Source organism: Epinephelus fuscoguttatus, linkage group LG19 (assembly GCF_011397635.1).
Source record: "Epinephelus fuscoguttatus linkage group LG19, E.fuscoguttatus.final_Chr_v1".
Taxonomy (NCBI): domain Eukaryota; kingdom Metazoa; phylum Chordata; class Actinopteri; order Perciformes; family Serranidae; genus Epinephelus; species Epinephelus fuscoguttatus.
This window is the reverse complement of record NC_064770.1, coordinates 40,150,024-40,174,532: the sequence shown is the minus strand read 5'-3', so window position 1 is coordinate 40,174,532 and position 24,509 is coordinate 40,150,024. Positions and strand designations below refer to the sequence as shown.

At 43.1% G+C, this 24,509-nt stretch overlaps 1 protein-coding gene across 1 annotated transcript; it reads left to right on the top strand.

The window, feature by feature from the left end:
- Positions 1–110: 110 nt before the first annotated feature.
- LOC125880192 (ornithine decarboxylase-like) lies at positions 111–22,967 on the top strand. Its single transcript, XM_049562505.1, has 11 exons — positions 111–316; positions 467–663; positions 7,704–7,761; positions 16,083–16,204; positions 17,153–17,326; positions 17,423–17,595; positions 17,677–17,893; positions 18,487–18,570; positions 19,606–19,768; positions 20,665–20,786; positions 22,278–22,967. Exons 1-11 carry the CDS (start codon positions 247–249, stop codon positions 22,530–22,532), a joined length of 1,635 nt encoding a protein of 544 aa, XP_049418462.1. The 5' UTR covers positions 111–246; the 3' UTR covers positions 22,533–22,967.
- Positions 22,968–24,509: the final 1,542 nt, after the last annotated feature.

The window sequence follows — 24,509 nt, the reverse complement described above, 5'->3', positions numbered from 1 at the left end:
GGGGAAGCTGAGCTTCCCTTGCAGTCTTAGAGCAATCGCCACTGATGCACTTGGAGATAAAATATAGGCCTATATTAATGAAGGTTCATTAGTACGGTTTGTATTTCTCTGTAATGTAGCACAGTGTTAACAATGTTACTGATACTATTCTTTCTCACACCTTCAACTCAAACCACCAAAATATATCATTTAATCATTACATTCATATCAGAAACATGCAGGAGACTAGTCCACTGATGGACCCTGATGAGGACTGTTGGTCCACTGATGGACCCTGATGAGGACCGTCGGCCCACTAGGAACAGTCTCAGTCGGGGTTAGGCCTAATAATCAGTCATTAATGTTGTTATTACCTGATAAACTGAATTCCATGTAAAGGATTGTCAAACATCATCATCAGTTTGAATGATTTTTTTTTTGTTGATTAAGATGTGAATAAATCAGCGGATGATTTTCTCTCCATCAGACGTCTGTGAACTGGCCCTGGACACCAACACAGTGAACAGATTACTCACACTGTCGGACAACAACGGGAAGGTGATGCTCGTGAAACAGATCCAGGCGTATCCTGATCATCCAGATAGGTTTGACTACTGGCCTCAGCTGCTGTGTCGGACTGGTCTGACTGGTCGCTGTTACTGGGAGGTGGAGTGGAGAGGATGGGTTATATATCGGTGAGTTACAGAGGAGTCAGACGGAGAGGAGACAGAGACGACTGTGTGTTTGGATAAAAAACGATCAGTCCTGGAGTCTGTACTGCTCTGATGACGACGGTTTCTCTGTCTGTCACAATAATAGAGAGACACACCTCTCCTCCTCCTCCTCAAACACAAAATCACAAAGATACAAGACATATCGTCTAAGAAAGAACTACTTTGAGTATTTTCTGAAGTACAGAGAGTTGTTGACTAGAGATGATACACCGTCTCATGGTGGTCACTTCCTGTCAATCAGCAACTTTACAGAATAGAGCGTTGACAATAGTTTGTTTGTTTCAACTTGTCTGGTCGTGAATCTTTGGTCTGAACTGGACTTTACACTTAATTGGTTCTTTTCTAATGACTTTTGGTTTATACTTTTATTTACACACACACACATATATATATATATATATATATATATATATATATATATATATAAATAAATAAATTGTATATTTCTGTTAATTTACTTTAATTTCTTGGTCTGGATCTCTTGTTCAATTCTGCAGTCTTTGCTTTTATCTTTTTGTTTTTATGCATGATTATTGATATTTCATAGAGGAGGTATTTTCATGAGCCATTTTAGCTCCGAACCTCTGCCGCACAATGTTTTAACTTCTAATTTCTTTTTCCGTCTTTTCGATATGTACATGTGCAAATAAATAAACTAAACTAGCATGTCAGGAGGATTTATTTCTCTTTCTTCCGTAGCAGCATTACACTAGTTTAAGAATCCCAACAGGCCTAATAAAAATGACAATTAAAAATAATTATAATAATTGGTTGTTGTGCTATATAAATAAATAAAGTAAGTAATAGGGATGCACCGAATATTCAGTAACCGAATATATTCGGCTGAATATTGCAAAAAAACACACATTCGGTATTCGGTGGAATAAGTTAAAAACAAAGGCCGAATAGTAGCGGCGTGTTTTGATAACGCAATCAAACAGCGTGCCATGACGGGCTGAGTAAAATGTCGGTAGTGTGGCGATCCGTCCGTCACAGCACTCGCATTTGGGACTAAAAATAGTTTTGAGCGAGCAAAATAGGCTTATTTTATTTTGATCCCCCCTATGTTCATCACTCATTGATGCTGTTTTTGAAGTATGAATAAGTCAATAAGTAATTTATTCCTTTGAAATATCATTGATGTATTATAGAAAAGTGATTTATCTTTTTATAAATGACAAAAGGCACATCTGCCTCATTTTCGCTGTGGTATCCTGATACTACTCAGAACCATGATATTTTCATTGGTATCGTACAGTGGGTCCCAATTTTGATACCGTGACAACACTAATCTGGAGGGGGTTCATCTGCAAAAACTAATAAAAAACTAAACAACGATATTCGGTACTCGGTATTCGGCCAAGCGTTTAATAATATTCGGCTTCGGCTTCGGCCACAAATTTTCATTTCGGTGCATCCCTAGTAAGTAATTATTCCTTTTAGCAGACCTTACTGAGATAAAAAACAAAAATCCCTGGCTGTCTCGGCACCACAGATATAAAATATAAAAGTTTCAGAACATGTGACTCAAACTTAAAGTATGACAGGTAAATTAAAAAAAACTCTGGAGATCACCAGGAGAACATGTGGCGGCTTTATTTACTTGTATATTTCAGTGTTTGTTTTTGGTGTTAAACACACAGACTGCTCACCTTTGTTTCCTGTGTTGACACTGTGTGTCGTCACAGAAGGGTGTGACGCAAGAGGGGGGGGGGGGTATTTCCAGGGTGAGATTAAAAGATATGACATGAAGAAAAGTCCTCTCTTCATCTTATTTTTTATTGTGTGTTCAAGATGTTTCCATCAACAGGGAGCGGCAGAGGAACACGACGTTCTAACCAACAGGTCTGGTGTTTGTGTTTGAAACCTTCTGTCGCTCCTCGAGTCGCTTCATCTTCGTCAGGATAAATACTGGATCATTGGACTGTGTTTCTGAAGCTCAGTTTCAAAGGTCAAAGTCATTTATTGTCAAATGTGCAACAATTACTGAAGCAGGGGTGTCTGACTTCCTCCAATCATGCAGTTTAAATAGTGAAAACAGAAAAAATGACAATGATGTAGCTGGTACAGAAAATACCCAGAGAAACTTTGGGTGGAAACATGTCTAATGGCGGGTTCAGACTACATGATATCAGCCTTATTACAGCTCGTGTCGTGCAGTGTCGGCTCAGATCGTGAACGACAATGAGTGTCGTACGTGATAATCCATGGTTTCATCTGGTGTAGCGTGTCATAGTAGACAACAACCAACGCCACGTCTGAGACGCCTCACAACGTCCCGACAGAAAGTCTAGCATGTTTGATTTTCCTTTTATCGTCCACGACTTCTCCCGTCACAGCCGTCACTTTGACCAATAGGAACACAGAACGATCTGTTTCCATGGAAACTGTAGGACAACAACAGCCCAGCCTTTTAGATATCTCCTGTAGGGACGTTAGCACACAGAGTAAAAAGGAAACAGCAGAGGCACTTTATCAACCCGCTGAGTACTGCCATTAGCATCAAGCTAGCAAAGAATGTTCTTTCTTCATAATGGAGGATATAAAGGAATCAAACTCACAGATAGTGTCTGGGCCTTTACTCAGCACAGCTGCTGAGGCTACCAGCTGCATCTCAAACACACCACACCATTTAGCATTCTGGCTTTAGTTTGAATCCTGTTACATTTAATGCATCACGCTGTCATTTCAAACTCAGCACTTCCTGTAGGTGTTGTTGTTGTTGTTCAGCACTTGTATTTGTCCTCCGTGATGGTTGGTCTTCATTGTGTTTGTCCTGGCTCTTCTTTGCTGTGATTGGACAGCTGGTGACAGTGACGAGCGTTTTACCCAACGTTTTTCAACTCTCATATTTAATTAGAAAACAGATGACAGATCACAGATGGAGAAGAATGGGCACCAGCTGAACCAGCATCCTGCTAGGAACTGTACCAACATTCATCAGGAACTGAAATGTAAACTAAATCCTGGACAGCGCCACTCAACCAGGCAGCTCCTTTTCTATATGCTGATCCGATGGAGCAGAGGACTCTGGGAGAGAGGAAGAGAAGGTGAATAAGGACTGGTGTGACTGTGGGAATGTGAGCTGCTGTCCTGTTCCTGCTGTGGATCACTGCTGTACACCGTTCAGAGGTGACTGCGGTGCGGTGCTGTGGTGATCAGGAAGAGCAGCCGTGCAGATCGTGTTGTTGAGGTCTGGATGTGTGGACAGTTAAATCATTCATCAACCAGAACTATCCGGAAACATGGACGATTATAAAGCAGCAGCTGACGATGTAGGAAGTAGAAAAGGACTGAGCCACAGTGAACAGGTTCAAGGAGCTGATGGATCACATGGAGTCGCACCGCGTATTATTTCCATTTGACTAAATGTATGATGATGATGATGCTGCAACAACTACTGGATGAATCGCTCTTAAATTTAGAGGATGAATCTTCTGGCAATGTGCGAATGTTGCCATGCCAACACGCTAAACTTAGGTGAAATAACGAATAAAAAGAAAAAAATAAATTCGACTTGCTAGACATCAGCATGTTAGCATTGTCGCTAATGCAGCAACTGTGCTCTTACAAAACAGGTCCGGAGGATGTTTGTTTTTTGTGAATTATTTGCATAGTAGGAGACGAGCCTCGGGGCACTTGCTTCAAAATAAACAAGCAGTGCTCAGATATGGAGATACACGCTAAAAAATACTGGTTCAACTCACTAACCTGGTTTCAGGGTACGTGGGCTCTGGGTTATTATCTGATGAGTCATGAATAAGACCCAAACACCGTTCATATATCCGACCTCGTTGACCCAGTACACGTGTACTACAGTTTTTTACAATCCCTTTAGCACTAATTTCAGAACCTTGATGTCATTTTTCACAACTCTAGACATAAAACTCAAAACGGTCATCCCTTGTAACGCAGGCTGTCCAGTGCTCAAAACATTGCATTGTGCATCCATATCTTTAAAGAAACCGTACACCTGCAGAATCACTGTTTCAAATGATGCATTGTATCATGAAATACCATATGAACTTAATTTAGATCACCCGCACACAAGATACAGATAGTTTCATTGTTTATCACTTTGAACAATCATTAAATATTGTAGTTCAAAATATGTGAACGATGTTTCATTATGGTACTACATCACTCTAAATGGTTAACTGAAGTTTACTGAAGAAATACAGCATAGATTTCTTTGAATCAAAGCAAAAATAATTGGCTACAAAAAAGAAAAAAACGACAGTACTATAAAACGCATGTAAAAAAATAAATAAATAAAAATCACTCAATCCCAAAAGGATTGATTACTGTGCTGCGATTTGGCCACAGGTTCTCATCCACATCACAGCTGATCTTCTGAGGTTTGGTTGAATCATTCTCGCTGCCTCAGCCATTGTCATGCCATGATTTACAACATGGGCTACAACTATTGCCCGGATTTCATTGGACACTTTTTGCTGTTGCTGTCTTGGTCTGTGGCCTTGTCCTCTACCACGTTCCCCCACACCTCTCATACGACGCCCACGACCACCTCTCAGAAGGGGTACGTGACCCCTGCCAATCCTTTGACCACAATGTCTTCCTTGTCTTCCTCTTCCCATTGCTTGACCTCTGTTGTGATCACCTGCCGGCTCCGTGTTACTGAAGTCGCTTGTGCTGTCATGGATCCCACTCATTTATACTCATAGCACAAGGTGAAATCAATCATCAGTAACTCAACATTACTGTAAATATTGTTCAGCAGTTTCCATAAAACTGTGCGTTAAGAGAAATGCAAGTTTAACTTATTATTTTGAGCAGTTGTGTCCACTGATAGTTAGATCATTGTAATGAAATGAATAGACAGTCATCTCACATGTAATGTGTGAATTGCATTTTGAAATGGTAATACTTTGATGTTAAGTTGTGTCATTTTGAACAGGTGATTTTAGTTAAATGAACAAATGATCTTAGGTTAATGTGTATAGTATCTAAGCTGCTGGAAAAGTTGTTTGAAAAAATGTGCATTTTGATCATTAGTTTGTGTCTAGAGTTGTGAAAAGAGATATCAAGGTTCTGAAATTAGAGCTGAAGTCACTGTAAAAAAACTCTAATAACATAATGCATCAAGCCGTCATTTCAAACTGCATCTGTTTCAAATCAAATGTCCCTTATCATTTCATTTTTATTTTATTTTTTTCATTTTTTTATCTTCTTCTGAGTAATAAATAATAACCCAAACATTGGTTCATATATCCGACCTCGCTGACCTAGTACACACGTGGCCAGTTTGTTTTAACCACCATTGGGTCATTTTTCACACCATTGTTTTTCTGCCCCTGCATCAGCTGGACTGTGGAGGAGGGTGTAGATTCAGACCCACGGTGCTTAGATGAGTTACACAGAACAGATTAACACAGAGAGCAGATCTCTCTGATTATCATCTACACGGATATATTTCACATTTTAAGTGGTCTCTTATCCAGGTTTCCCTTAAATGACCAGCTGGATACAGGAAAACAGAAGCCACATTATATTTCATCGTTGAATGGATCTAAATCTATAAAAACTAAAATGGTGTGTGACAGACGTCAGTGAGAGGATTTTGATCCACAGCTGATAAAAACATGCGCACACATTACAGTTACCTTTACAGAGGTGACAGTAGTCAGAGCCGCAGCACAGCTCACACAGCAGGGATGCAAACATAATGTTCATCATCTGTAGGTGTTTATTTTTAACCTCACCCTGAGCCTCAAGGCCCCGAGACGCTAACATCTTCGGGCCAAAACTGCCGATCAGTAATGTTATTTACAAAGGAAAACAAAACAAACAATGACGATCTTTGCTGACAAATACATTTCTTAGGTGAGAACACACAAGGTAAACTCTGACTCCTGATGCTTTTAGACAGTGAGCTTCTCTCTACCGCTGTGTCTGCTGACAGGTGTGACGCTGAAACCTGAGACCTGTCAGATCCTGTGACCTGGTACCAGACTCCAGCAATACACTGATGGGTTGTGTGAGCTGTTGAGTGGTCAGGGTTATGAGTTTCTTGGCTGGGTCACAGAATCTGACGGGTCACAGAGTCAACTGTAACACCGGCAACATTGTGTTTGTGATATAGCGGCCGATGCGGTATGACCTGAAAGACTGGAAGCAACGAATCGTAAAAAACCTGGTGGACGTGATGGCGGAGTTGTGTCCTGCTGCTGTCCTGTTAAAAACAAATAAGTTTAGCGTGTTGGCATGGCAACATTCGCACATTGCCAGAAGATTCATCCTCTAAATTTAAGAGCGATTCATCCAGTAGTTGTTGCAGCATCATCATCATCATACATTTAGTCAAATGGAAATAATACGCGGTGCGACTCCATGTGATCCATCAGCTCCTTGAACCTGTTCACTGTGGCTCAGTCCTTTTCTACTTCCTACATCGTCAGCTGCTGCTTTATAATCGTCCATGTTTCCGGATAGTTCTGGTTGATGAATGATTTAACTGTCCACACATCCAGACCTCAACAACACGATCCGCACGGCTGCTCTTCCTGATCACCACAGCACCGCACCGCAGTCACCTCTGAACGGTGTACAGCAGTGATCCACAGCAGGAACAGGACAGCAGCTCACATTCCCACAGTCACACCAGTCCTTATTCACCTTCTCTTCCTCTCTCCCAGAGTCCTCTGCTCCATCGGATCAGCATATAGAAAAGGAGCTGCCTGGTTGAGTGGCACTGTCCAGGATTTAGTTTACATTTCAGTTCCTGATGAATGTTGGTACAGTTCCTAGCAGGATGCTGGTTCAGCTGGTGCCCATTCTTCTCCATCTGTGATCTGTCATCTGTTTTCTAATTAAATATGAGAGTTGAAAAACGTTGGGTAAAACGCTCGTCACTGTCACCAGCTGTCCAATCACAGCAAAGAAGAGCCAGGACAAACACAATGAAGACCAACCATGACAGAAGACAAATACAAGTGCTGAACAACAACAACAACAGCTGTCGATTTTCAGCTCAGTAAAGAAACACTTGAACGCAGCGGCTTGATTAAAGTCACACCAGCGACGACCAGTGAGTATTTGGTCAAAAACCACAACGACCAAACAGTCGACTAATCAACCAGAAGTTTGGTACTGGACCAGAGAGTTTCACCTGAGTCCAGTTTCTTATGTCAGGTTCAGACATTGTTGTTGGTTTCAACAGCGTGCATGATGTCATCAGGTTATTCTTGTCCTATTTTTATGATTGTTATTATTATTATCTCAGTCACTGTGTGTGTTCATGTCCCAGCTGAACTGTTACTGTGGTAACGTGAAAAGTGTCACCAGATGGGCGGAGCTACATTTGAAGTACCCCATGAAAACTATGCAAGTCACTGAATTCACCACAGGAAGTTCCTGCAAATGTTTCAAAATAAAAGCTTGATTCTGACGGGTGTCAGAAAAATGTTAATGTTTCCAACTAAGCTATGTATCTTATTAATATTTACCTTTAACATTAAATTTTATCACAAATATTAACATAACTTCAGCAGTGTTGAAAAAACATTAAACAAGGCACCGGTTTCACTGGTGCAAATATCTAAGAATGATTAACGTATGTAACGTTAACATAAGGAAACGTTCATAATTTACACTGCTGAATTGCCTAACATTAACGGTTAAAGAGTGTGTTAACGTTACTGACTAAGCTATATATCTTATTGACAGTTACCTTATTAGCTAAGTTTACCCGTAAACACGTTGAGAAAGTCAAACATTAACAATATTAAAGCTAGCCAAAGTCAAATGTAATCACTAAATAATGCAAATTTAATATTAACGTATCTCCAGTGAACAGTTCCTCTCACTCCTCCACAGTCCAGCTGATGCAGGGGCGTACGAAAGAAAAAAGGGACAGAGAAACAATGGCGGGAAAAATGTCCCAGTGGTGGTTAAAACAAACAGGTCACATGTGTACTGGGTCACCGAGGTCAGATATATGAAGCAATGTTTGGGTTATTATTTATTGCTGATCAGAAAAGAAAACATGAAATTATGAAAAAAAAAAAGCAAATTATATGGGACTTTTAAATTGAAACAGAAACAGGAAGTGTTGAGTTTGAAATGACTCAGTGATGATTGATGCTAATGGCAGTACTCAGCGGGTTGAAAAAGTGCCTCTGCTGTTTCCTTTTGCCATGGATTATCACGCACAACACTTGTCGCTCACGTTATTCCAAGCCGACAACGTACAACGCGGTGATAGCATGTAGTGTGAACGCAGCATTAGCAACACAAAGATGTCGAGATCTGATCTGTAAAAAACACACATTTTTATTTCTGGTGTTATTATTTGGGGAGTTTTGGCTGTGCAAACAGACGGCAACTTTGAGTCTGTTCTCAGACTGGTATGATTCAACGTTAGCTTAACTGTGTCAACTAAAATGTTGCCTGTGGCACATCAGGACTTTGTTATCTGAAAAACAAATGTTTGCGAGTGACAGCCAGCGAACTATTGAAGTGATTTGCATGTCAGACAAATATTTGATGGTGGGCATTCTCTCTGAACATTTGACGTGACATTTGATTTCTACTTCAGCGGTGTCTCAACCCAAATTAACGTCAGTGCCCACGTTCATCGTAATAAAGAAACACATCACTGTGTGTTTTAAATAGTTTATAGACGACAGTGGAGCTCTACAGCACAGAGCTATAATGTGAAGACACCGACTACTGCGGGGACAGCTCATTACTGGTTTGGGTCTTTACATGGAAATTACAGTCAGGTTTGTTGCCAGGTAGGTTTTCACCCTACAGGCCTTGGTATCCTGGTGCATTATGGTCACAATAAACAGTCAAAGAAAAGGAAGACTTTGAACAGAAACAGAAAGAGTTCTGCACGTTGCAAAATGCAAGGTGCACCGCACTGCCTTTATTAATTGAATGTCACTAATGAAAAAAAAAAAAGCTTGCTTCGCCTTTTTATTGTTGCCAAGCAACCACTACTGTTTATTTATTTATTGTGTGTATCCTGCAGTAATCAGTGTGTAGCTGCTGCCATGTTGAGGCAGAGGGTGCTGTCTGTAGCTCTGGTTGAGGGTGAGAGGCTGTCAGCAGATAAACAGAGATCTGTGTGGGTACATGAGACCCTAAAAAAGAGGCTGGATCATGGGGAGTACCACCAGTTGGTCCAGGAGCTTCTCCTCCATCATGGACGTTTACAGGCAGATTTTAGGATGACTCAGGGCCAGTTTGACAACCTATAGCTCTGGGTATCCAGCAATCACTACCACCAGATTCTCCCTCATTGTTTACCACCTGTAAACTTGCTGTCGTGACCACCACAGAAGCCCCGCCTCTCAGATCACCCCATTGGACAAAACTATTAAAAATATTATAAAAAGGCGCCTCCAGCTGCTGAAACACTGTCTGTGTGATTGAGGCCTTAAACAAGTGCTGCACGTTGAGAATCATAAAATAGAAACAATAAACAAATATGTAAAATATATCTGTTAAAAATGTAAACAAACTGTGAGGGGTTTTAAACAAAGAGGATAGAGTGTGCAAAACACTGACTCAGGGCCGCACACATGACGCGTCTTTAACCGTCGGGAAAACACGAGGTCGGGCGCTGGGTGTTGTTCTTGTGCCTTTTCTGTGCCAGCTTTCAAGAGCGTGGAGCAGGTTGTGTCTGAGGTTGCTAAGCGACCATAACCAGCACCGTATCACAGCCTGTTTACCTGAAACCCTGAGGTCAGAGCTGATCTACTTCCTGTGTGTCTGTGGGACAGATGTGACGCTCTGACAGCTCTGCACCAAGATGATCAGCTCCTCCTCCATATTTATCACACACTGATATTTACTGAGGAAGGAAAGATATCTGTGGGCTGTGATTGGTTCGTCCTCGTCACATGACATGTGGTCATGCTGCTGTGCTCCAAAAGTTGAACTCAGTTTATCTCAGGGTGCAGCTGTTGCTCCCTGAAAATAGGTGCTGTCTACATCGCAAATAGGGTTTGTTACATGATACCTGACTGTATGAACCTTAATGTGAAACTTTCCTGGTCTTTTCATTCTCTCAGTCACTGTATATGATGTTTTCAATAGTATAACAATAACCTTTGAGCTATGAAATTATTATTAGGGACCTCGGCCAAAATATTATTGTTTTTGCTGCGTTTATTTTTCTTTCTCCTTTCTCCCGCCGTCTCTTTGAACCCAAATTTGACCCCCTAAACATGCTCAAAAACTCCCCAAAATTGGCACACATGTCAGGACTGGCGAAAAAAAAAAATTGATAAAATGAAAAATTAATCCCTAAAGTGCCAAAATGGGCTCTCTAGCGCCACCTAGACACACTAAAATGACCGCTGCGTCCTGTAGGAATGTCATAGAAAGATCAAACCAAAACTGGCTTGTTCATCTCATCAAGACCTACAAATCATGCACTGACAACCCTGACCTAAATCCAACAGGAAGTGACCTATTTGCCCTTTCAAGTAAGATTCCACCTCAAAAATCCTCTTTTTCAAAAAATATCTCCTCCTACACTGTTTATCGTATCAGCTTCAAACTCGCACTCATGACAGCTCAACCGCTGCTGAACAAAACTTCTGAATAATATTGTCATTTCTCAAAAGGTTTGGATTTTATAAGTGTTCAAAGATGACGTGACACAAAACCTCCTGACAATCTTTGAAAGAAAAGATGAGGGCCAACACATCTTAAACTTGTGACCAAGATCGCGTTTTTCACTCCACAAACATAAAAACTATACAGTGGTGGAAAAAAGTTTTCGGACACCCCATGCATTTGTGAAATATTGCATTAAGCATCACTCTTAGGTCTTCAAGTGCAATTTCTTTTAGTACAGTCACAGCCAAAACACTAAATAAATCCTAAAAAAGCCATTAAAAATTTAAAATTGATTGGTTCCATAAAAATACATAAGAAATTTTGAGTATTGGGTCATTTTGGATACACTCTGCAGAAATACAGACGAACCTACAGCTTGGAAGACAAACCAAGATCTGGGCGTCCAAGGGTTTCTTCAGCAAGAAATGACCGCATCCTGATCCGCATGTGCAGGCAAAACCGCCGAATGACATCACAGGAGCTTCAGCAGCAGTGGTCAAACCAAACTGGTGTCCAGTGTTCCACCCGCACTGTACGTGGCCGACTTTTAGATCATGACTTAAGATCCTACAAGGCTATCAAGAAGCCCCTGATCAATGAGAGACAGAGGTTAGCCCGGCGTCGTTGGGCCCAGGCACACAAGAACTGGACAGCCAGGAACTGGAAGAAGATTTTGTGGTCAGATGAGTCCAGTTTCCAGCTTTATCTTCCTCCTACTAATGTGAGAGTGCATGAAGGCCAGGCGAAGCATTATCTCAGCATGTACAGTACCTACTGTCAAGCATGGTGGAGGCAGTATCATGGTTTGGGGATGCATGAGTGCTGCTGGTGTTGGTCATCTCACTGTCTGTGATGGCACATTGAACTCTACCAAGTATTGTACCATTCTCCAAACCCACATGCTCCCTTCTGCGCGTGCACTGTTCCGTCGAGGTAAAAACTGGATGTTTCAACAAGATAATGCCCTTGCCACACATCCAAGGCCAGTAGAACTTGGCTGCAGGAGCACAGTATCCAGGTCTTAGAGTGGCCAGCTCAATCCCCGGACATGAGCCCCATTGAAAATCTGTGGTGGATTATCAAAAGGTCTGTTTCAAAGCATAAACCAAAGAATTTAGAAGAATTAAAAGCAGTAATTCAAGAAGAATGGGACAAGATTACCCCTCAACAGTGTGAAAGGCTCGTGGGGAACATGCCAGCCAGGATTAGAGCTCTACTACGTGCCAATGGCAGGACTACTAAATATTAATTTGATGATGTGATGGTTTATTTATTTTTTGTTCAGTTTTGAACACATTCTCTGTTATTTGTTGACTTTGATACCGACAATGTTGAGAACTGACATACTGAAACTGTCAAGAATTTAGTTTTGTTAGTTTTTCTTGTAAACAATAAACAAAAAAATATAATTTATATTTGTTTGTATCTGTCTAATGCAGCCACACCTTTTGAAACACAAAAAAGATTTTTCCACAAATATTTCATGATAATATTTGAGATTGTGTAAAATTTTAAGGGTGTCCGAAAACTTTTTTCCACTACTGTATGTCTGCATTTGGGACGAGTGCATCTCTCTGCTGGTATGCTCAGATTGACGATTGGACCCAAGGTTTTTGAATTAAAGAGAGTTTGAAGACTTGTGGGAGGAGCTGTTGAAGACTTGTGGGAGGGGCTGTTGATGACGCCACACGTGCGAGCCACTGGCGGTGGATAAACAGGAAACAGCTGATAGCAGGAATTAGCGAGCAGCTAGTAGCAAGAGGGAAACACAAACCTGACAGACACTGTAAAGATGAGCAACTGGGGAGACAAGGAATTGTGCGCCCTCCTTGTCCTCACAAACGAAGAGGCCATTAACCGTCAGATGACGGGGACGGTGAGGAATGGGCCGACTTATGAGAGAATCACCGAAGGACTGACCAGCTGCGGCTTCCCTCCCACGTCACTGTTTACGTCACACGCTGAGCTACACGTTTTGTTACTTGCTCACGCCCCCCATTGCCCCGAAAAAGGCACATTCTGTATAAACAAAAGTAGGTAGGCGGCATTTTGCTGCACTCCCTGATTTTGTTTTTATACTGCCAATGCTGAAAAAAGACTGATTGGGCTTTCCTGCAAATTTGCACAACTCCTGTTTAAAAAGGGTCAGTGATTGTCAGGGAGGACATTGACTGTCTGACATCATGCATTACGGATTATATTAACTTCTGTGTGGAAAGCATCGTATCCACCAGGACTGTACGCTGCTTCTCCAACACCAAACCCTGGATTACTCCAGAGTTAAAAGCTCTCCTGAAGGAGAAGCGGAGAGCTTTTAACTCTGGAACCAAGGAGGAGCTGAAGGCCGTGCAGAAGGAGCTACGGAGAAACATCAGGCGGGGAAAGGAAGGATATAAAAAGAAGATGGAGGAACAGCTGCAGCAGAGCGACATCAGCGGAGTCTGGAGAGGTCTGAAAACCATCTCAGGACACAAACAACCAGACTCCCAGGCCAGAGGCAACCAGCAGTGGGTGAATGATCTGAATCTGTTCTTCAATACATTTGATCAGTCTGCCCCTCCCCCGGCCCAGACATCACGGCTGCAACCCCCCTCATCCTCACCCGGACATCTCACTATCTCACTATCAACACCATACAGCCTGCACTTCTGAGGGACAGACTGGAGCACATAGGGGTGGCTAATCACCTCACATCCTGGATCCTGGACTACCTCACGGACCGGCCGCAGTATGTCAGGACCCAGGATTGTGTATCGGACTTGGTTGTCTGCAGTACGGGGGCCCCACAGGGTACAGTGCTGGCACCATTCCTCTTCACCCTCTACACTGCAGACTTTTCATACGACACCCCCACCTGTCATCTGCAGAAGTTCTCTGACGACTCTGCCATCATCAGCCTCATCACAGATGGGGACGACAGGGAGTACAGAGAACTGAACCAGGACTTTGTGGACTGGTGCCTGAGGAACCACCTTCAGATCAACGCGGGAAAAACCAAAGAGCTGGTGGTGGATTTCTGCAGGCGCAGACTCCTCCCCCCAACACCGGTGAACATCCAGGGAAAGGACATTGAGATGGTGACATCTTATAAGTACCTGGGTGTTCATCTTAACAATAAGCTGGACTGGACTGATCACATAACAGCACTGTACAGGAAAGGCCAAAGCAGACTCTACCTGCTCAGGTGGCTCAGGTCTTTTGGAGTGCAGGGGGCACTCCTGAAGACCTTCTTTGACACTGTGGTGGCATCAGCCATCTTTCACAGAGTAGTCTGCTTTGGCAGCAGTGTCTCGGCTGCAGATAGGAAGAGACTGGACAAGCTGATCAAGAAGGCCAGCTCTGTCGTGGGATGCTCTCTGGACTCTGCAGGTGGTGGGAGAAAGGAGGACTAATGACTCCCATCCTCTGCAGGAGGAGATAAAAGCTCTGGAGAGCTCCTTCAGCGATAGACTGATTCACCCAAAGTGTGTGAAGGAACGCTATCACAGGTCCTTCCTGCCTGCCTGCTGCTGTCAGGCTACATAACCAGCACTGCTCAATACAGGGCCAAGAAGATCCTATCTGACCCGTCCCACCCAGGCCATGGCCTCTTCAATCTCCTGCCCTCTGGGAAGTGATACAGGGTATTGGAGAGCAGGACAAACCGGCTTGGAAGCACCTTCTATCCATGGGCAATCAGACTTTTGAACACTTAACCTACAGTGGGTGGTGAGGACCGCAGAAAAGATCAGACTCAGACTCATTAACAGCTTCTTTCCCCAGGCCGTCAAAGCCATCACCCCACCCCTCCCCCCCATCCCACCCAAAGACTGACACTGGAACACACTAAAATACTGAGTGCAATTTCTCAATTTTGGGATCACTAAAGGTGTATCTTATCTTATCTTATCTTATCTTATCTTAAATAAATGAGTTTGAGGGTGCAAAAAACATGGCATGGTGGTGCAGTGGTTAGTGTGGGTAGTCAGACAAGCATGAACTGATGAAGCCTCTTGGATAAGAGGTGAAAGGTCTTCTAAGACAAAACTAAGTCCAGTTATGTTCGATTCAGTTGCCTTGAGAATATGAGTTCTTCTTTGAACATGGGCGTATTTCCAGGTGGCAGTCGGGCCCCTCCACCCCATGGGCACCAGTGCAACCGCACTGCCTGCACTGTCTATATTTACGCCCCTGAATTTAAGAATATATGATTTCAAAGTCTTGTATTTATGCAACATGTCCTTTAACTGCCCGTCCACTCTGTGTTCTCCATAAATATTGAAATGCTGTATCAAGAATAAACAGTGTTTCTGCCTCTGGCTATTTGCTTCACACCTGATACCTTAATGCCTCAGGACTTTTACAGTAGAGCCCTCTCAGTGTGGAAATGTTTTCTCAAGACTAATAGATTTGTTATTGGTTAGGAACAAAAGTGGGCAGGGAAACACCAGGACTGACAGAATAAAATCAGCTTATGAGTGTCAGACGTGTGTCAGTGCTTACTGTCAGACGTCCAGCTCTGTTTTATAGGAATGCTTAGGTGACACTTAACTCCAGTTTGGAATTGAAGAGTTTCAGGGTTGCATCATAATGGAGGACAACATGCGCCGAGGTAGAATGGAAGAAACTCTAAGTGATGTTTAAAGTGATGTAACGTGTGAGGCAGATGTGCCTGTATTTTGGGTTTATGTAGACAAGTAGCTCTAATCAAAGACACAAAGCTGATTTTTATTGTGATCCAGCCTTAAATTAACAGTATGTATTTATTAATTTTATGCTTTTGTCTTTTTCTTGCAGCACCACTGACTACGAACGGATCAGTCATTTTCTCCCGTGAGAGTTGTGACATTGATGTTTTAGACGATGGGAGGACCATCAGTGACTTCATAGACTATAAAATAAAAGAGCGTGGTTTGTTGGTGAGTATCACAGAGTGTACACTTAAGATAAGGACTCTCCAGCTCCTTATCTGACTCTTTCCCCTTGACTGCTGTAACACTGGAATTTCTCAGTTGTGGGATCAGTAAAGGTGTATCTTATCTGATGTTATCTTATATTACATTGTTACCAGCAGCGTTTCAAACTGACACTGTCCAGCTTTGAAATTTGCATCACCTGGCCTTTCCTAACGATGACTGTGAGCAAGCTGATTAAAGGGATAGTGCACCCAAAAATGTAAATGCAGCCATTATCTACTCACCCATATGCCGAGGGAGGCTCAGGTGAAGTTTTAGAGTCCTCACATCACTTGCAGAGATCCAAGGGGAGAGGAGGTAGCAACACAACTCCACCTAATGGAGGCTGACAGCGCCCCAGATTCAAACGTCCAAAAACACATCATTGAAACCACAAAATATCTCCATACTGCTCGTCCGTAGTGATCCAAGTGTCCTGAAGCCCCGACACAAAAAGTTGCACACATGAGCGTGGACTTGAGTTTCTTGAACACATTTCACCTTTCATCCAAGAGGCTTCTTCACTTCTAACGGACTGGTGTCCGCCTGCGACTCTGCACCAGTCTGTTAGAAGTGAAGAAGCCTCTTGGATGAAAGGTGAAATGTGTTCAAGAAACTCAAGTCCAGTTGCCTATGATATAGCACTCAGGATTACTGTGACCTGGATGACTGAGAATCTTCACCGACAAGTATCATAAACGTTTGGTTGCCATAGAGTTTATTTTCTGCAATAATCCAAGATCCAATGGAAAAGTCCTGTTGGCTTTTTGATGAGGGCGACTCTAACTTCCATGTTAACCTACAAATAAACGTCCCTGCAGCACTCTGTTGTGTCAAAGTATTATGAGGTAGCTGAGATTCCTGAGATGTGCATTTTAACAATGAAATGTAATCTTTGCTTTATTCCTCCAGGACAATGAAGAGCCTTTCCATGTGGCAAATCTAGACAACATAGTATCGAGGTACTACAGGTGGATCACTAACCTCCCCCGAGTCAAGCCTTTCTATGCAGTGAAGTGCAACAACGCAGCAGCAGTTCTGAGGATGATGAATGTTTTGGATACTGGTTTCGACTGTGCTAGCAAGGTATCTCAGAGATCATCTAGCTCTGTTTTCTTTGTCATAGAGAAACGTTGTCTCCATCTCAGCTGCTCATCTGAAACATGTTTGGGTCTAACACAGGGTGAGATCCAGATGATGCTGTCCCTCGGAGTGACACCTGAGAAAATCATTTACGCACATACAACCAAACCAATGTCACACATCAGATACGCCTGTGCTCATGGAGTCGATAAGATGACTTTTGATAATGAGGATGAACTCCTAAAAATTTCTCTGTGTCACCCCAAAGCCAAGTAAGTGACCAACTACTAATGTGTTTGTTTCTGTTGAGCGTAGACTCTTTTTAGTGTATTAATACTTTTGAATCTTTCCAGACTGGTACTCCGCATCGCAGTGGATGACTCCAAATCGTTGGTGAGACTCAATTCAAAGTTCGGAGCCAGTCTGGAGTCAGTTGGTAAGCTGCTGGAACGTGCTGGAGAGCTCGACTTGGAGGTCATCGGGGTCAGCTTTCATGTCGGCAGCGGCTGCACTGACGGCGGGGCGTTCAGGCAGGCCATAGCAGATGCACGACGTGTCTTTGACATGGGCGTAAGTCATTGTCATAGCAACAGAACACAAGAATTAAACTGAATGTTTTGGTCAATTTTGAGTCCTTCGGTCTTATTTGGAAGATATTCACCCATTCTTCCTGCAGAAGGCTTCTAGCTCTGTGAGATTCTTGGGCCGTCTTCATGCTCTGCTCTTTGAGGTCTGTCCACAGATGTTTAATGATGTTCAGGTCGGGGGACTGTGAGGGGCGTGGCTCTCTTCGTCCGTCTACCCGTGAAATGTTTCTCGTGCCAATGGCTGCAACACAAGCCCAAAGCATCATCCATCCACCCCCGTGTTTAACAGTTCTTTTTCTCCAAACATACCTTTGCTCATTGTGTCCAGAAAGTTCTGTTTTACCTTCATCAGTCCACAGGACATGTTTCCAGAAAGCATCAGGCTTGTTTCAATGTTTCTTTGCAAAGTTGTGAGGCTGGATTTAGTGGTGAGGACACAGGAAAGGTTTTCTTCTGATGACTCTTCCATGAAGGTCATACCTGTCCAGGTGTGTCTGCACAGTAGAACAGGGCACCACCACTCTTCCTTTCTAACAATCAACATGAACACTAACAATTGATTGTTGTCTTTTTCAGAATTTGCAGGGATTCCAGATGAGACTCTTGGATATTGGTGGAGGGTTCTCTGGGGCCGGAGGTGTCCAAGGATCATTTGAGGAGGTAAAGTTAAAAAAATACACAGTGGTAGTGCTCATTCATGGTTGTGCTGCACCTTTATTATGTCGGTCAAACAAATGACAAAATGAACAAAAAAACAAAAACATATATAGGTCCACAGAATGATGCAGAAGTAATGACTACATCTAAACACCCTGATATTGACCTGGCGATGTTGTTGGGTCATTTTCCTCCGAAGTGCAAAATTCATACATATCCCATGTATTTTGAAAGGCTGCGATTATGTGACCAATGGGGTGACAGCACTAAACAAGGAAGCAGTCCTGAGTGCTTGTAAGGAGGCAGGTTGGGGTGGTGGATGGGTCACATAAAAACAGACTTTAGCCCGGGACTTTTCCCTGGAGTCACGTGTTCATCTGTCTTAACTTTGAGTCATTTTAAGGTGCATCCTCACCATGTTTGTTTTCCTAAATCTAACCTCCGCAACTTAACATTAATGACATAACTAAGGATGCGACATCATTCGTGGGACCCAATACGTCGCAACATTTAATGCAATGTTGGTGACGTTTTATCCAACATTGTCATTTGTCAGTATATAGTGTAGATGATGACCAGGCTTAAACTGTTGTTGTTATCCTGCCGACAATGCCAAATATGTTGTAGCATAAACAAGACTTAAAATGAGAGAGACTCAGACATGGAGTTACACATTGGAGGGTTCACTCGTGAGAAAGCCAAATAATTAATACGTCCTGACAATTTATAGTGTGTGACAAACAAGCATTGTAGGAACTGAAGGTACTGTCCAAGGGCCATTTCCTGCCATTATAGCTCAGAGAGCAATTGATTCTCCCAATTTAGCCAAAAACATGCCAAACCATGGCTGAAGTCACTTCAGGATAACAACAACAGTTTGAGCCAGGTCATCATCTACACTATAGTTTTCATCCAGGTTTTCTGTGATGCTGGTTACAGTTGGTCACTTCGTATCGAAGTGTCAGCGAAATGTCTGGATTATTGATAGAATATTTCACAGGCAATAAACTATCAACCCATTGTGTTTTTCCCTCCTAGTGTTCAGAAGTCATTAATGAAGCACTGGATAAATTCTTCCCGCCTGACTGCGGGGTGAAGATCATGGCAGAACCAGGGCGATTCTTCGTGGAATCAGCCTTCACAGTGGCACTGAACGTCATTGCCAAAAGAGTAATCTTAGATGATATGGACGACCACAGCGGTAATGTTTATGTGTCTTTTGAAGCCACATGACTGTTGAGTATCTAGGATTAGCGCAATCAAGACTTGCAGTACTTACTTTGTGCAGAACTCCAGATACCTGGTTACATGTGGTGTAGGGGCAAAGGTACCAACAATGAAAAGGACCATTAGGGCTCAAAATCTGACCAGTGCAAGGAAGTATTATTATTTATTGACGGGCTAATGATGCTTGAAAACTCACAAAAGGTTTCACAAGCATCAGAGCTGGGTGTAACAAAATGGCTTAAGAGAGCCCCCCTACAACATTTCAACAAAGTAGCACTCACTGTATGTTTCATCAAGATGTATGAAATTTAGGAGACACAAGTCCCGTGCAAAGAATCAAAAGGCCTCTTGGAGCCCTACGCTAACATTCGGTCAGCCGTTTTAAATCAATGGTGCAATTTTAGTGTATCTTTGACCATTAAAACTGGGCTGTCAGATCATAAGACCATTAAACACCATTGAACACCATTAAACAGGAAGCTGCTGTAACTTGGGGGGACATTGTAATTAATGAGAGTTCAGCTTGAAGGCATGCCAATACTGAGTCAAAGTAACTGTGCCACCCACTGGCAACAGTGGATTTACAGGAATTCTACATTGTGTAATTGACACTTGACATGTAGCGACTTCACGCATGTTCAGCACATGTGTTCTGGCACCACATAATGTCCAACTTGTGCGCGCAGTATCAAACGGTCCCACTGACCAGCATCCTGCCAGCACCCCTGACACACAGGAAGGTCCAAGGGCCTGTTGATCGCTGCTTACAGCTGTAATGTTTATTATAATTGTCCTTTTATTTTCAAAGTATTTGCTGAATGAATGATAGTTGCAGTTTTAATAATGTTTATTTGCATGTATTTTTTCCAGATGATGAGGACAAGGGCTGTGACAGAATGATGATGTACTACCTTAACGATGGAGTGTACGGTTCCCTGAGCTGCATTATCTTTGACCCAGCTAACGCCGACCTTAAACCATATCCTCACAGGGTAATACAATACATCCTCATACCTTACCAGTGACTCCCAAAACAACATACATGACTGCTGGACAGCACCAGCAACTTGTGCCTGTATTAACGATTGCTTTAATGAGAGACGATCCTGCGATGGGATCACTTCAGCCTCGATACAGCAATATGAGACCTATATCCAATGTGGGCCAGGAGTGTACAGTGGGGGAGCCAATGGCCCCTTTACCACTTCCTACCCAACTTTTTAAAGCCCCTTTGCTCAGACCGCATTCATCTTTGAACTCAAGCTTCATTTTCATCTCAACTACACACCTGTAAAGATTGAAGGTGAATCTTGCGCAGTGGTGACACTGTTGGGTTGACAACAAATGTCCACAGACAACCAGACGTAACACTTGGCAAAACACTCGAAACCAATTCTGTGGTAGTTACCTCTGCAGTAGGTGCCATCTAGACCACAATTTTCCATGACAACTTACAAGGTGTGAACCATGCCAGACATCACAAAGTTGTCACCGCTGGTAAACGTGGTTGCAAGGTTGCTAACGGTCCCAGTCATGCACCAGAAGTACATGGTTATGTTCATAAAAAAAGGTCAAAGTTTGGGTCAAAGTCATTATTACACTGACTTTTAGTTTCACACGGGACATGAACACCAGTCTCCAGGGTGAAAGTCCTGTGTTTGTTTGACCCATCCATCCATGCCAATCTTGTTCCTATGTGATCTTTGTCAATCTTTATACTACGTCATCGCTCGTGTCATAATTTACAACTGCAACTAGAGGTCGCCACCTAACAATAAATGTAAATATGGGTCATAATAAGTTGCTTGCACCTATAGGGCCATTCTCTGGTTGAGGGCGGGCTGGTTAATATCAACCCTGTCACCACGTAAGAACTTCAGTGTTTGAAGGTTCTGTGAAACAAGATTATGAATGGAGCGTGAAATGGATCAGCAGTTTGGCATGGCATCTGCAGTGATGCGAGCGCTGTGCCGGATGGTCCTGGTGAAAAGAGAGCTGATCGCATCTGATCAGGATCCTCCTGGGCACCTCCTGTTAGAGGTGTTTTCTGGACATGTCCAACTAGCAGCAGGCCCCGGGGCAGACCCAGAACACACTGGAGGGATTATGTATTCCGTCTGGCCTGGGATCACCCCAGGGTCCCCCAGGAGGAGCTTGAAAGCTTTGCAGGGGAGAGGGATGTCTGGAGTACTTTGCTCAGCCTGCCGCCCCCGAGACCCGGCTTCAGATAAGCGGTTGAAAATGGACGGATGGATGCTTAGGTTCCTGAGTTATAAATGAACAAACCTGATGTCCTCTTCATGCACAGTTACTGAGAATTGTTTGTTTAAAATAAGATCTGGAACAGCATGTTGGAGGCTGTCACTTTCCATCTGGCCGAGAGCATTTTAAAACTTGATGTCAGATATGAGATGAAAGGAGTAGGTTGAGAGAGAATATGACAACATGTGTGATGTGGATTTTTCTTTTTACTGTTTGTGCAGGCTGTTGAGAACGGCGAGCGGCGATACCGGTCTGTCATCTGGGGTCCAACCTGCGACAGCATCGACAAAGTAACAAGCAACTACTGGATGCCTGAGTCTTACGTGGGGGACTGGCTTCTCATCGACAACATGGGCGCTTACACTCTTAGTGCATCCACTGACTTCAATAGCTTTGAAAGAGCTCACGTCTATCCTGTCGTGACAGCTCAGACATGGCACGCCTTAGACCTTTCTCACCTCTACAACATTTATTGATAAGTCTGGGGCCGTATTCACAAAGCTTCCTCGTACGAAGAGTTGCTCCTAGTGACGAAATTCTTAGAACTGTGAAGTTTTCTTAGAATTTCCTCTTAAAGTCAAGCCTAGGTCCTCGTAAAGATGAAAGTTATTCACAGAGCATCTTAGACCTGAAAAGAGCTCAAAAGGTGAAAAACTGTTCAGAGCAGGAAGGAGAACCTTAAAGAGGCTTAAGAGTTTCTTAAGCAGGGGAGAAAATGGTGGAAACACAAAGAGGTCTGAGATGTATTCTCCAAACCTTAGATCGTGCAGGGATAATATGTGTGGTCGATCCCAGAAGAGATATGCACACGTTTTCCACCTAATGCTGGAAACACATTGGTGCTGCGCCGCCATGTGATGCCAAGTGCTGGTCCTAGCACACTGGACACATCGTTCTGCAGCTGGTCAACAGACGACCACGCAAAGTTATTGTTACTGAAAGATGTATACTTCTTCCACCTTTGCGTTAGCTTCAAATTATGTGTGGACAGCCACTAAGTTGATTTCTCACCTGAAGAGCGAATCAACAGAGCTATGACTCACCAGGAAGTATCTGTCTTTATAATGACAGGACTGTGGGTCGTTTAGCTCTGGATATTTCTCGACCTCAACAACAAGGTCTCTCTTCATCCATTCGTCGTCACACAGGAGACACAGCAATAGCTACAGAGCTCTCTTTATACATCCATGGTAAGGAGAGGAGTCGAGCTGCTACAGGAGTTTGTCTGTACAAGCAGAGAGCGAGTGGGGAGAAAAGCATTTAATTCCAGGTGTAGTGAAGCTGAAAATAGGACAGTGGCGGGAGGTCCTTTCACAGTCTCACACTGTGATGCAGTTCATTTCATGTCCACTGGGGGTCCTCACACCTTACAGGCTCACAAAGGGTGTGACTGTGACAACCAATCACACCTGTTTATAAAAGCATACCGAGCAACAGGGTCAACCACGCCTCCTCACTACAGTAAAACATTTTGTCCCTTCCTTGCTCAGCGTCGCTCTGAGAACTTTCCTGAATCCCTCAATCAGGACTCTTTATTAAAACATTTAGGCTGAGTTAGGAGCTCTCTGACATGATTCATAGGATGTTTGTGAATACGGCCCCAGATGACTTCTGTTGGACAATGACTCAATACATGGTAAATGGTAAATGGTATATGGACTGCACTTGTATAGCGCTTTTCTAGTCCTCCAATTACTCAAAGCGCTTTTACACTACATGTCACATTCACCCACTCGCACACATTCACACTCTGATGGCCGAGGCTACCATACAAGGCGACATCTGTGACTCAGTGACCATTCACACGTGCTCACTCACTGATGAAAAAGCCATCAGGAGCAATTTGGGGTTCAGTATCTTGCACAAGGATACTTCGACATGCAGACTGGAGGAACCAGGGATCGACCTGCCGATCTTCTGATGAGTGGACAACCCGCTTTACCTCTGAGCCCCAACTGCCTGAACAAACATAGGCATTTAACATCTGTCATCGATTGGTCAGTTTGTCAGGCCTAGTGTGAAGATTTTGTCAGGTATATTAATTGCGCTGCACCTGCAGTCAGGGTACCCAAATATGCTCTGATTGTGTTGTCAATGTGCTAACTGGCTAACTAGCATCAAGACACTCTTCCTGTTTCCCTTTTTCAATGATGAATACAGAAGACCGCCATCTGCTGCTGTGGAGACTTATTTCCTCTCAGCAGGAGCACAACATATGTGCTGGTTGGCCGTCAGCTGGAGTCTTTGCTGTGTGTTGATATGCAAATTTTTGGCCGGGACACAGGCAGCATAAAGCAACACAAAAGTCCGTTTTCGTTGATGCTAGTTCTGTGAAGTCAGTTTGGTGCATCTGGGCCTTGATCAAGACATCTTTCACCCTTCATCCGGTTAAAACATGTAGTTAAAAATGACTAAGATCTAAAAAGTGTATCATAAAAGTCCGTTTTTGACAG